This window comes from Melozone crissalis, unplaced genomic scaffold (assembly GCF_028551555.1).
Source record: "Melozone crissalis strain CALT ecotype California unplaced genomic scaffold, PUWL_Pcris_2 ptg000064l_1, whole genome shotgun sequence".
Lineage (NCBI taxonomy): Eukaryota > Metazoa > Chordata > Aves > Passeriformes > Passerellidae > Melozone > Melozone crissalis.
The window spans coordinates 732,484-744,788 of NW_026535842.1; the positions used below are offsets into that span (position 1 = coordinate 732,484).

The following is a 12,305-nucleotide window of genomic DNA, read 5'->3' on the forward strand; positions in this document are numbered from 1 at the left end:
GAGCAGGAGCCAGGGCTGGGCATCGCTCCCTGAATTACCTGGGGGCTTTCAGAGCAGTTCCAGTAATTCTGAGTTTGGTTTGAGTCAGCACTAGGGAAGAGCAGTGATGTTTTCATGTTACAGCACATCTTCTGGTAAGTGCTTTTTTCAATTCATAATTCAATAATTTATGAACACCACTGGAAATTCGAACTCAACAGCTGAGTCTTTCTGCTGTTCCCAGTTGTGGGTGGAAGTGGATCTATTTATTGTCTCGTGTGTGATGCTATTTTCTGGCCGTGCTGTGTTATGTTAAGTGTGTTCTGGAGGATGTTCAGGGGAGGCTGCTGATTGAATAAGCTGATGTAAAAGATCGCGAATCTGCCGTGGCTTTGGGAGGAAGGATCCCTAAATTGGGAGATGGCTGCAGGAATGTAGTGAGGGGGCTCATTGAGCTGTCAGGAAGGAGCCCTCCTCCAGCTCAGGATGTTCCTGCAGGGAAGCTGTGCCTCTCCCCAGCACTGCTGGCTGCATCTCTCCTCCTTTTGGGGGTTTTTCTTGTTCTTTCTGAAGGATCAAAGGAGGGATTTGGTCAGCAGCTGTTGGCAGTGCCTGGGTTGCACTATGGTCATTTTGGTGCCACCCCTGTGCAGGGGGAACAGGGGACTCCAGAGAGGGATTTTGTCTGCCCAAATGCTGCAAAACTGCAGAGAAGAAATCCTCAGAATAACTATTCCAACTCCGAACACTGAGTCGGAAAACCAGAATTTTCAGCTATTCTGGTTTAGAATTTTCAGCTGTTCTGGTTTAGCATTTTCAGCTGTTCTGGTTTAGCATTTTCAGTAGTTTACCAGTGTGTGTCCAAGAGCGAACAGAACTTGGCTGAAGTGTCGGTTCATCCTCAGAATGAACACTTGAGTGTCTGAGAAGAAGGCAGAAAATTGCATTTTCTCATAATAATGAAAGTGAACTCCTCCTAGGAGTAACATTTCCAAGCAGTAGAAATGCTTCCACCAGTTTGCATTTCAGGTATTGAGCAGGAAATAAAAACGATGAGTGGCTGTGGGGGACCATCCGGGCTGGAGCAGGGTGAGATAAATCCTGACATCAACCCTGGCAGCTGGGATTGGAGTGCAGGCACCCAGATTAGCGAGTGGTTGCTCTGGATTGAGTGTAAATGCAGAGTAATCAGAAATTAATTGTTTGAATGTTGAAACTCTCCGCTCGCCGATGATGAATTTTGGAGCGATTAGTTTTAATTGCAAGGTAAATAGACGAGTCTTTGATTGCATACTGAAGAATTTTAATTGCATTGAACTCAGTTATACTTTGAACTGTCATGTTCAGGGCAAGAAGTGTTTGAGTCCCTGGCATTGTTTAATCCTGCTATTAGAAAAACTAGTTGGATTAAACAACAGTTGAATGTTGGCGTAAAAAAGCAAATGGATTATTACTTCTTTCAAAACCTAAAGCTTTCCTCTTGCTGTTGATCACTCACTTCTTTAGCTCCCTGTGAGCACATCAAATACCTTGAACCTGAAACAATTTCCAGCACTTTTTACCCTAAAGTGTTACAGATCAGTGCTCTTCAGCCAGTCTGGGTGCAGAAATTGGTGTTTCGTGGTCTTAAAGTTTGGTGATGTTTGTGTTAAGGTCTCTAAGGTTTCTTTGTGTTGAAATTGAGATATCTGTGTTTGTGAGAACGTTTGGGAGTCAGAAGGAAGGAGGGAAGGGAAAGGAGAGGAGAGGTGGTGGCCTGTTCTGGTTATGGCTTCAGGATCAGTTGTAGGGTGATGGTGTCTCGTGAATCCTTTGCAAAGGGAAATGGGGATGAGTGAAATGACCAAGTGATGTTCAGGAGTGTAAGGACAGCCCGAGGCAGGGCTGAGCTCCCACAGAGGAGTAATGGGGCGAGGAGATCCGAGGGAAGCAATTTCAGAATCCCAGAATTGTTTAGGTTGGAAAAGACCTTTGAGATCAAGCCCAGCCATTGAGCCAGCACTGAACCATGCCCTGAACGCCACATCTCCATGGCTTTTATTCACCTCCAGGCACAGGGACTCGCCCTCTTCCGTGGGCAACCTGTCCTGGTGCTTGGCAACCCTGGTTTCATTTCTTGCTGGTTTTGTCGTTGCTCCAAGGCTTTCACTTCTGTTCCATCTCGCTGTGCCCCGTGCCCATGGCTGTTACTCAGCGTTTTCCACGGGGGAAGTGGAGGAGCCCCAGAGCCCTGCTGTGCTTCAGTTCCTGTGGGGGTGTGGGTCACTGACCCTTGGCTCGGGCTCAGGGACCTCTGAGGGTTTGTCCGGTTTGCTGCTAAAAACGTTCATCAGTGGAGGAACACTCGGAGAAAATCCAATCCCTGTCCTGACTGCAGCTGCTGCTGGAAATTCTTGTGCCGTTTTTGGGGGCTCTGCCTGGGTGTCCTCCCCGGGATTTTGTGGCCGGGCCGCTTTGCGTAAACCCGGCGGAGGCGTGGAGTAACGGGGGAGTAACCAAGGAGTAGCCAGGTGCTGCCTCCTGCCCTGCCCTTGTGTAAGCGTGGGCTGGGAGCAGTTACACAATGGGCAGGTACAGAAAGGGTATAAAAGTGCTCCTGGGGGATGAATGTCTGCATCCTCCAGGCTGCTGCTGTGGGAGCGCCTCCGAGAGCTCGCCGCAGGTTTGCCTTGCTGGGGATGGTTGCAAAAATCCAATCGGTTTGGTGTCAGCATTATGAAATTAGAAACTTAAAAATGTGTGTTTGCTGGTGTTAATAACTAACTTTGTGTGTCCTAAAGTTTTAAAGGCTTAATTTCTCATTTTAAAAAGAGATATTTACTATTTCCATAGTATTTGCTTTTTTCTATCTGTAAACTTTGCTTTCCTTTTAATCTTTAAAACGGGAAAAATTTATAAGATATTTATGTAGTAAAAGAGATTTTAAGGAAGCTTGAGCACAAAGGTACAGCATCTTGGTTAGTTTCTGAATGTTTGTTAATTCCACATCCTAATAAGTGATGCTAAATGGAAGTGTTTATTTCAGACAAGTCTCACTGATAAAGTGAGACTTGTGACAAGTCTCACTCAGTGTAAAACTCCTCAAGTGTGGGATCAGTTGCTGGGTTTGTATTTGATTACTGGGCTCGAGCTGTTCCCTTTCCAAAGGAGCCACAGGGATGCCTCAGCCCTTGGGAAGAGCTGAAAAATTGGCACATTACCTCGATTTACTTAATAAATGGAATTTTCCCTGGATGAGTCTCTAACTCCACCTTTGTTTTAACATGATTAAAGTCTTGGAAAGAAGGGAGCTTTCATCGAAGTGCCAAGTCCGAGTACAAAGCAGGCTGAGAAAGGAGCCAGTGTGAGCTCAGGTTGCTTTGAGGGCCACGAAGGAGCTTAACGAGCTGTGCATTAATATTGGTAATAACAGCGAGGTATTGGAATGCCCAAATTATTAATTCTCCCCAGGGACACCATAAGGACTCCATAGCGTTATAAATAATCAAATTACCGTGGGCCATACACTGAGGTGTGCTGAGCTCCGGGGCAGTGAGACAGAATTTCATTTTTATTTACCCTGTTCTTTGGAATTTCATCATCCCTGCCCACTGGAGGGGTCTCCGGGAGGGTGGCAAATGCAAAGCACAGAATTTGGGCAAAACTGCTGCTTTTGGGCCAACAAAATGGGAATAATGGGGTGGAATGAGTGGGAGCTGCTTGGCCAGCAGTGTTCTGATCAGACAGGGTGACTGACACTGGAAACACCCAGCCAGTCTTGTTTAGAATCACCTATTCTGGTTTAGCATTTTCAGCTAATTTGGTTTAGAATTTTCACCTATTCTGGTTTAGAATCACCTATTCTGGTTTAGCATTTTCACCTATTCTGGTTTAGAATTTTCACCTATTCTGGTTTAGAATTTTCACCTATTCTGGTTTAGAATTTTCATCTATTCTGGTTTAGAATCACCTATTTTGGTTTAGCATTTTCAGCTATTCTGGTTTAGAATTTTCACCTGTTCTGGTTTAGAATCACCTATTCTCGTTTAGAATTTTCAGCTAATTTGGTTTAGAATTTCCACCTATTCTGGTTTAGAATCACCTATTTTGGTTTAGCATTTTCAGCTATTCTGGTTTAGAATCACCTATTCTCATTTAGAATTTTCAGCTAGTTTGGTTTAGAATTTTCACCTATTCTGGTTTAGAATCCCAGCCTAACCAAGCTCTCAGCTAATAACTTGACTAACCAAACCTCAGTTTTTGGAAGCTGTGACATCCTTTGGTAAACACCTCATTCAGCTGGATTTGAGTCCCCTTCTCAACAAGCTCATTCACACAGGGAGTTAATGAGATTTAGCTAATGTGCTTTAAATACGTGGAAGGTTTGAGCTCGGCATAACTTTGCAGCTTAGCTTTGTGTAGACTTGCCCTAATAACGTTGGTCAGTTATTAAAGCACCGCTCTGGATGGCAGTCAAAATACCAACTACTTAAAAATTCATTAGTGCCTCCAAAGAAAGAATTTGTTTGTGCTTTGAAGAGCTGAAGAAGGAAGCTTCTTAAAGTGCCCACCAGTTCTTTTTAAAACCCAAATTGAGTTCTTTAGGAGTCTGATGTTAGGAAGTTTGGAGATGTAGCAGCATTTAATTTGTCTCTGCAGCAGGTAAAGATGAACTGTGCGGTGTTAGGGTGCCCATCAATTCTTTTTAAACCTAAATTGAGTTTTTTAGGAGTCTGATGTTAGGAAGTTTGGGTATGTGGCAGCGTTTCATTTGTCTCTGCAGCAGGTAAAGCTGAACTGTGTGCTGTTGGGTGGAGTTTGGAGTCTGCTTTCCTTGTTGTGGATGTGGTTCAGTGCAAGGGGAAATCTAGGAGCAGTTGGGATGTGGTGGTGGCATTTCAGTGCAACTTCAGGTGGTGGGAAGGATCTGGAGAAGTCCCTGCTAAAGGTAAATTAGGAGAGAGGTCCCTGCTGAAGATAGATCAGGAGAGGTCCCTGCTAAAGACAAATCAGGAATTTCCTTGGACCAAAGAGAAGAGGCTGCTCCAAACTCCCTGAGATAAAAACTCCCTCCAAGACTGAAGCAGGAGGGTGGCTTTTACATCAAGGGAAAATGAAATGTGTGGGTTCTGGGCACCTTTTTCACATGTGTGAGATGGTGAAAATGCCCTGGAAGGCAGAAAAAAGCCCTTGAGGCACTCCCTGCCCGAGTGGACAGCGGGTGGGAGCTCTCAGGTGCCCCGTCCAGGCACAGGTCTGGGATGGAGCAGTTGGGTTTGTGGCTGTGGCTCTGCAGACAGGACTTGGATTGCATCCTTTGAGTGTTTGTTGGGCTTTTTTCACCTGGGTGATGAGAGGTTTGTGGAATGTTTTTAACTGGGGAGAGCCTGTTTTTCCTAGGAAAACACGCAGCACCTCTGGGCACCCGTGAGCAGCAGAGTTCTCTTTTAAGGGAGCCCGTGTCCCTTTGCATGTCTGCTGCCAAAAACACAATCTCACACCTCGGCTGTGTTCAGACACATCCCGTGAGTCCCAGAGGTGCCAAACACCTGCAAGTGCCAGGGAGGTGCTGAAATTCCAGAGGCACCTCAGGAGGGACAAACGCTGGCTGAGCATCATCTCTGCTTGCAGGAGAAGGTTGCTCTGTTCACACCGGCCTGACAGCTCATTAAAATAATAAATTGGTGATGGTAATTAAGCAGCGACCTTAATTTGATTCTAATCTCCTTCGTGGGCGCAGCAGCCGGAGGATTTTTGGCTCCTCGGCCGTCTGTGCCAGCCAGGAAGGTCCTGCTTGGCTGTGCCACCTCAGGAGCTGTGACATGGTGACATTTGTCATCACATTCCTTGTGCTTCCTTTGGGAATATTCCCCTTGTGCAGCAGGGAAGGGCCACCAAATCCAGGACAGGATTGCCTGAAGTGACAGGGAAAGTCTGAATTATTTTGGTTGTCATGGGTGTGGAAATTTAGGATCCAGCTGGAATTCAGCCTTTGTGGTTTTAGAAGGGTTTTGGTTTGAGTTTGGCAAATAAGGGAATACCCAGGGCTGGTTTCACTTTGGAAAAACTGTAATTTTCAGGGCTGGCAGTCATGGGGGAGCCTGAGCTCCCTCCAGAGGGTTAAACTCCAGGTCTGCTCATTGCAAATGAGCTTTACAGCAGCACTGCCCATGGCCAGAACTGCTGCTGCCAGGCCAACAGCACCTGGCAAAGCATTGACCCTTCTAAGAGAGTTAAAAAACCCCAAATCAACCCAAAATGAGAGAAGAACCCCGAGAACTTCCCAACTGCCTGGAGGTCAGGTGGGCTTTGTTTTTGCCAGGCTCTGGATTCAAATATTGATGTTGAAAGCCTGGAGCAGGGCAGGGAGGAGCTGCCACAGCATAAATCTGATCCAGGGAATATTTTGGGTGTGCTTCAGCCCCAGGCTGCGTGCAGTGCTTTGAAAGGAAACAGTGCATGCAGTGTCCCACTGCTGTGGGGTTCATGGCCACTTTTCCTGCCAGTGAACTCTTCATGTCTGTCTGCACCTTCTGTCCTGCCCAGTTAGCCCTTGGGCCTGCTGAAGAGGTGATAAAAAAGGATTTTTACTGACTCACAGGCACTTGGTACCTGGGGAAGTGGGAGCTTTTCTGGCGCAGATTTTCCTGTAGGAAAACCTTTGTGCTTTAGTGAATGTTTTCATTTGTGGTGGAGGTTCCAGAGCAGAAAGTTGCAGGGAGAAAAAAGAGCATTTAAACAAACTATAGATCTCCATATCTCTGATGGGGTTGATCCTTTTTTCCACGAGCTTTGGAACACATCCTGGTTTGTTTAAATGCAATGACAGCAGCCTTGGCAAAGGGAGGGTGTGGAGGGTGGTCCTGGGAGCATGAGGAGCGGATGCTGTGTCACACCAGACCCTGCCACCTCTTCTGGTGGCTCTGGGGCTGGAGGAGCTCTGTGCTGATGGTGGAGGTGCAGGGTGGCCTCTCCCTGGCCTGGCTTTTCCTCCTGAACTTGCACCTTTGTGTGAACCCTAATCTTATCTGCAGCTCTGTGAAGGCCTGGCCTCTCCTGGGGTGACCCATGTGGGAAGGGAGTCCTGGCAGAAATTCCACTTCCAGCTTCCCTTTGGACCCCAGCCTGCAGGTGATGGCTTGTGCTGGGTGTACCTGCCCCGTGCTCAATGGGCTTTATCTCCTTCGCGTTATCTCTTTTGTGTTATCTCTTTTGTTTTATCTCTTTCTCCAGGACTTTTCGGCTCCCCAGGAGCTGGATTTGCTCTGGAGGGCTGTAAAAACTGACTCATGTGGTGGGAGCTGATAAGGAGTGATCTCTGAGAGAGCTTCAGGCAGCTGGCAGAGTTTATCTTCACCTCTCTGACACTCCCGATTGCAGAATCAAAGCGTTCCAGAGCCCTGTGATGATCCTCTGTGCCATTAAGAGCGGTTTTAATTGCTGGGGAGCAGCAGGAGGAGCTGGGAGGTTCCTCCTGGTTTGTCTTGGAGCAGCCCCTGGTGCCACAAACCCTCCCTGTCGTTGGGAGAGCAGCGCCGAGGGGCTCTGCCTGTCTCTGTTGGGGAATTGTTGTTTCAGCTCTGCCGTGCCAGCCCTCAGCCATCCCCGGACCCCAGGCAAGCTTTGCTGTCCTGGTGCAGTTCCCAGGGCACCCCAGAGCAGATCCTGGCAGCTTCCCTGGCTCACGGTTATTTATTGGTTCTGGCTGAGGCTTCTGCTGCCCTTTCCCTTCCCAGACCCAGCCTCGCCCGTCTCCATCTCTGATTTTCTTGGAGGATGCAGCACGTCTGCGCTGGCAGAGAAAGGCAGATTGTCCTCTCTCTGTTCTTGTGTGCTGGGGAAAAAAAATAAATCCTCATTGTTCTGTAAAAGCAAACAGAAAAAACCCCTCCAGAAATCCCAGCCCAGTGCCCCCAAACCTTTAAGCAGTACCTGTCTCCTCTCTGCCCTGAGCTGCTCTGTGAAAATGGGAAGTACAGCTTTTTTCCAGAGCAAGACAGTGAGTGTTCAAACCAGTCTTCTCCTTCACTCTTCAAGTGAGAACTAATTCATTATGTGCCTTAATATTTACTCTCATAAACAAATCTTAACTCTGATTTGCAGGCACTGCCTTCCATTGCATGTTGATTTAATTAATGCTTCAAGGGATCCCAGTGCCCAAATTGTCTTTTTTATGTGACTTTTTGGGAGATACCTCCTTTGCTTTGAAAGTTTTGATGTTTCTTTCACCTCAAGGAGCCAGAGTTTTCCAGCAAATGGGCAATTAACAGCTATTAAGAGGTTCTAAAATATTAGTATTCATATATTAGTACAGTCCTGAATTGCCCTCAGCAGAGGAGTCTTTCTCAAGTTCAGTTATTATTGCAATTACAGTGGACAGGAGCTGCTGGCATTTCCTGAGCACCATCTGGAAGGGGAGACTTCAGGAAAAACCCAAATTCTGCCTCTTTTTTTCCAATCCAAACCTGTATTTGAGTGTCCCTGAGCTGTGTTCCACCTTGGGGTTCAGCTGAACCCGTCATTAACTTGCTTTTGAATTCACACCAGCGTGAGTGGGTTCTGCTGCCTGGATGGGTGCAGAAAATTCCACTTTTTGTGCCTTTCAGGAGCCATTTTTGCAGGTTCTGTCCTGTACTTTCACCTGTACCTGACCTGCTTTCACCTGCAGGTGCTGGCAGCTGCGTTCTCTGTTTAAAGCTCAGTAAGCACAGGCTGCAAAACTTGGATTTTCTCTGTGTCCTTCTTCTTCATAAGTTTGGGTGGTATTGTGTAATTGGATAAAAAAGTCCACATTGCAGACTTGGAGTGATCAGTTATTGGGTTAAAAGTAAAAATAATTTGAGTGCCATCTCTTAATTGAATAGAAAGAGAGCTCACCATTTTGCACCTTGTTAGCGGAATGCTGTAGAACTCAGGACTTGTAATGTAGATGAGAAATAATGAATATTTAAATCTGAATGTGAACTGTCATCTCAAGTGCCTTTAACAGAAGTAAAGAGGCCAAGAACCAACATATGGTGAGGAACAAACTCAGGACCCTCAGATGATGAGCCTGACTTATTTCCCTCCTAACAAACCCAATTTCTCCCTTCCCTCCTAGGAGCTGTTGATGGGAAGGACGCGCTGATGTCCCAGCTGGATTACTGAGCTCCTCAGTGACTCCTGGAGCTGCTGCTGCTGGAATAAGGAGCTGTCCTTCATTCTTGGCCTGTCCCTGAGGCGCCTCCTGGGTGCTGCATGCAAGTCCTGGACGTGCTGGACACCATGGGGATTGGCAAGAACACCACGGCCAAGTCGGTGGAGGCAGGAGGGGGCTCCACAGAGGGCAAATATGAGGATGAGTCCAAGCACCCCACCTTCTTCACCCTGCCTGTGAGTGAGCCCTGGGCAGGGAGTGATGCTCCAGGTGTACAAACCCTTCATTTCCATGAGCAGTCAGTGACAAAACTGTGAATATTTGTGTGTAACACAGCCAGCCCTGCTGTGCGTGCTCATTCCCTGTTCCCAGGACAGGCAGCTCCCCATGGTCAGAGCAGATACGAGGATGAGTCCAAATAATGCTCCAGTAATGCTCCAGGTGTACAAACCCTTCATTTCCATGAGCAGTCAGTGATAAAACTGTGAATATTTGTGTGTAACACAGCCAGCCCTGCTGTGCGTGCTCATTCCCAGGACATGGAGCTCCCCATGGTCAGAGCACCACAGAGGGCAAATACGAGGATGAGTCCAAATAATGCTCCAGTAATGCTCCAGGTGTACAAACCCTTCCTTTCCATGAGTAGTCAGTGACAAAACTGTGAATATTTGTGTGTAACACAGCCAGCCCTGCTGTGCATGCTCATTCCCTGTTCCCAGGACAGGCAGCTCCCCATGGTCAGAGCAGATACGAGGATGAGTCCAAATAATGCTCCAGTAATGCTCCAGGTGTACAAACCCTTCCTTTCCATGAGCAGTCAGTGACAAAACTGTGAATATTTGTGTGTAGCACAGGCAGCTCTCTGTGCTGTCTGTCCCTGCTGTTACAGAAGTGATGCCTTGCCATGCTCCTCATGTTCTCTGACTAAATGTCAGAGCCAGATGAGAAAACTGACATCTGAGGTGTGACGGCAGAGGAAATGTTGATTTTAACTTCACCTATTTCTGTTTTTGTTGCTTTTTAAGGTGGTGATAAACGGTGGAGCCACGTCCAGCGGTGACCAGGACACAGAGGACACGGAGCTGATGGCCATCTACACCACGGAGAATGGCATAGCAGAGAAGGTACTGGGGCTGAATTCGTGTGAAGCAGGCTGCCTGGGGCTCCCCTGCTGTTGGGAGCTCATTTTTGGTGCTTTGCCCCCATCTGCCTGGGAGCTTTCCTGTCCCAGAGCTGCTGACTTGCACATCCACATTTCCCCAGGCACTTCTGCCCTCGTGACTCCTGGTCACACACTGTGGGTGCAGCACTTGGGCCATGACTCAGGAAATGGTGGGAGCAGTTCATGCCCTTGGGGTGGGATTTTTCCAGCTTTTTTCTCCATTCTTTCATTGCCTGGCTCTGTTCAGTGATGATCCTGCAAGCTGAGATGGTGTGAGTCTGAGCTTTGTTTAAAAAAAGGATGAGGATTATGGTAAACTGAACTTCCAAAATGTTCAGTCAGACTGGCTTTTTTGTCTCTGAAAAGCCTCAGCATGACCCAAGTGTTTCAAATGCCCTGATTGAAACAGGAACAAAATTCCTGGTTCCAAGCAGGGACACCATGATGCTCCTCCCTTCAATCCATGGTTTCTGCTGGGCCAAGGATGGCACCAGGAGATGCAGTTCATGTTTTCACTCCTGAATTTCAGATCTGAACCATCCCCTGAGCAGCCAGAGGTCTGTCAGGGCCTGGAGCCTCCCAGCTCAGCCTGCCCAGGTGCCTCACTCCCATCCCCACACTCACATTTCATGGGCAGCTTTTTGTTACCTGTCAGAGGTTTGAGGGCTGGTGTTTGGAGCGTGCTGGGGCTGGAGTGGAGAGGCACAATCTGATAAAGGCCTTGAGCCAGAGGTGTTGGGGTGAATTGTGCAATGAGATAAGCCATCTCCAGACACCTCAGTGTTCCTGCTTTGCCCAGGCTGTGCTTCCCTCCCTCCCAGCTGGGATCAGAACTGGGGTGGTGGAGAATAATTCACCTAAAAGAGACCTGGAGCTGTGGAGGAAGCGTTTCTCCTGGAGTTAAAGCTTTGCTGTGGCTCCCAATGCAGGAACAGGGTGGGCAGCCTTGGCACAGGTGCCCAGAGCAGCTCTGGCTGCCCCTGGAGGTGCCCAGTGCCAGCCTGGATGGGGTTTGGAGCAGCCTGGGACAGTGGAATTGTTGTTTTCATTGTTGTTTTCTCCAGAAATCTCAAAAAAAGCCCTCAACCCACAGCCTAATCCAAGATAAACCCCTCAGTCAGCTAAACCATCACCCAGTTCCCTTCCCTCATGGCAACAAAACAGTTCTGGCTTCTTTTACTATTTTAAATTTGTAGGATATTGTTTAATAATAGATCCCAAACTACCCCATAGGACAGAAAATGAAAGATACAGTTCCTAAATGTGTGGGAATTGTTCAGCACACGAAAGGAGTGTGTGGAGTGGCGCTGGGCCCTGAGGTCCTTGCAGCCCAGCCAGGGCAGGGCCAGGCTGGAAATAAAAAATAATAAATAAAAAATAAATTTTTTTATTTATTTGGGAGGAATTTTTTTGTGGAAAGGGTGGTCAGGGGTTGGCAGGGGCAGTGGTGGAGTCCCCATCCCCAGAGGTGTTAAAGTTGGAGATGGGGTTGGTGATGCCCATGGTGGTGCTGCTGGTCAGAGCTGGGCATCTGAGAGGGCTTTTCCACCCTCAGCCATTCCATGGCTCAAATCCCTGGTTTTATTCACGTGGTTTTTTAATAGAGAAATGGGTCAGGAGAGAGTTGGTTCCTTTTTCAGCCCATGAACAGCTGTCACTGGGGCTGCAGGAGGGGAGAGCATTGCCCCAAGTGCTTTCGGGAGTTCTCTCAAACGAATTTCTGTATTCTGCATTTCTGTGCAGCACCCTCAGCACTGTGCCCGCTTTCACCCCCCAAAATGTGAATTTCCCAGTGGATTTGTTCTCCCAGCAGCAGGCTGGGGCGGGAGGGCAGTGCCAGGCCCAGTTTGGCTGCTGGCCTGGCAGGTGGCACCGAGTGCAGCCCAGCCCAGCCCAGCCCTGGCTGTGGTGGGCATTTTTGGAGAAGTGGAGCCCATTTGGTGGGCATTTTTGGAGAAGTGGAGCCCATTTGGGGCAGTCACGGGTCTGGCAGAGCTCCCAGGCTCTGTGTGAGGCAGCTCCACGTGGGCTCCCAGCGTCCTGGGCTGG

The 12,305-nt window shown here is 48.1% G+C and overlaps 1 protein-coding gene across 1 annotated transcript in view; it reads left to right on the forward strand.

The window, feature by feature from the left end:
- SLC23A2 (solute carrier family 23 member 2) overlaps positions 1–12,305 on the forward strand; it is a 52,592-nt gene that overhangs the window by 10,490 nt on the left and 29,797 nt on the right. The window contains exons 2-3 of the mRNA XM_054289215.1: positions 9,059–9,330; positions 10,120–10,218. Of these exons, the coding sequence (XP_054145190.1) occupies positions 9,196–9,330; positions 10,120–10,218 (234 nt within the window). The 5' untranslated portion in view covers positions 9,059–9,195. The remainder of the gene's footprint in view (positions 1–9,058; positions 9,331–10,119; positions 10,219–12,305) is intronic.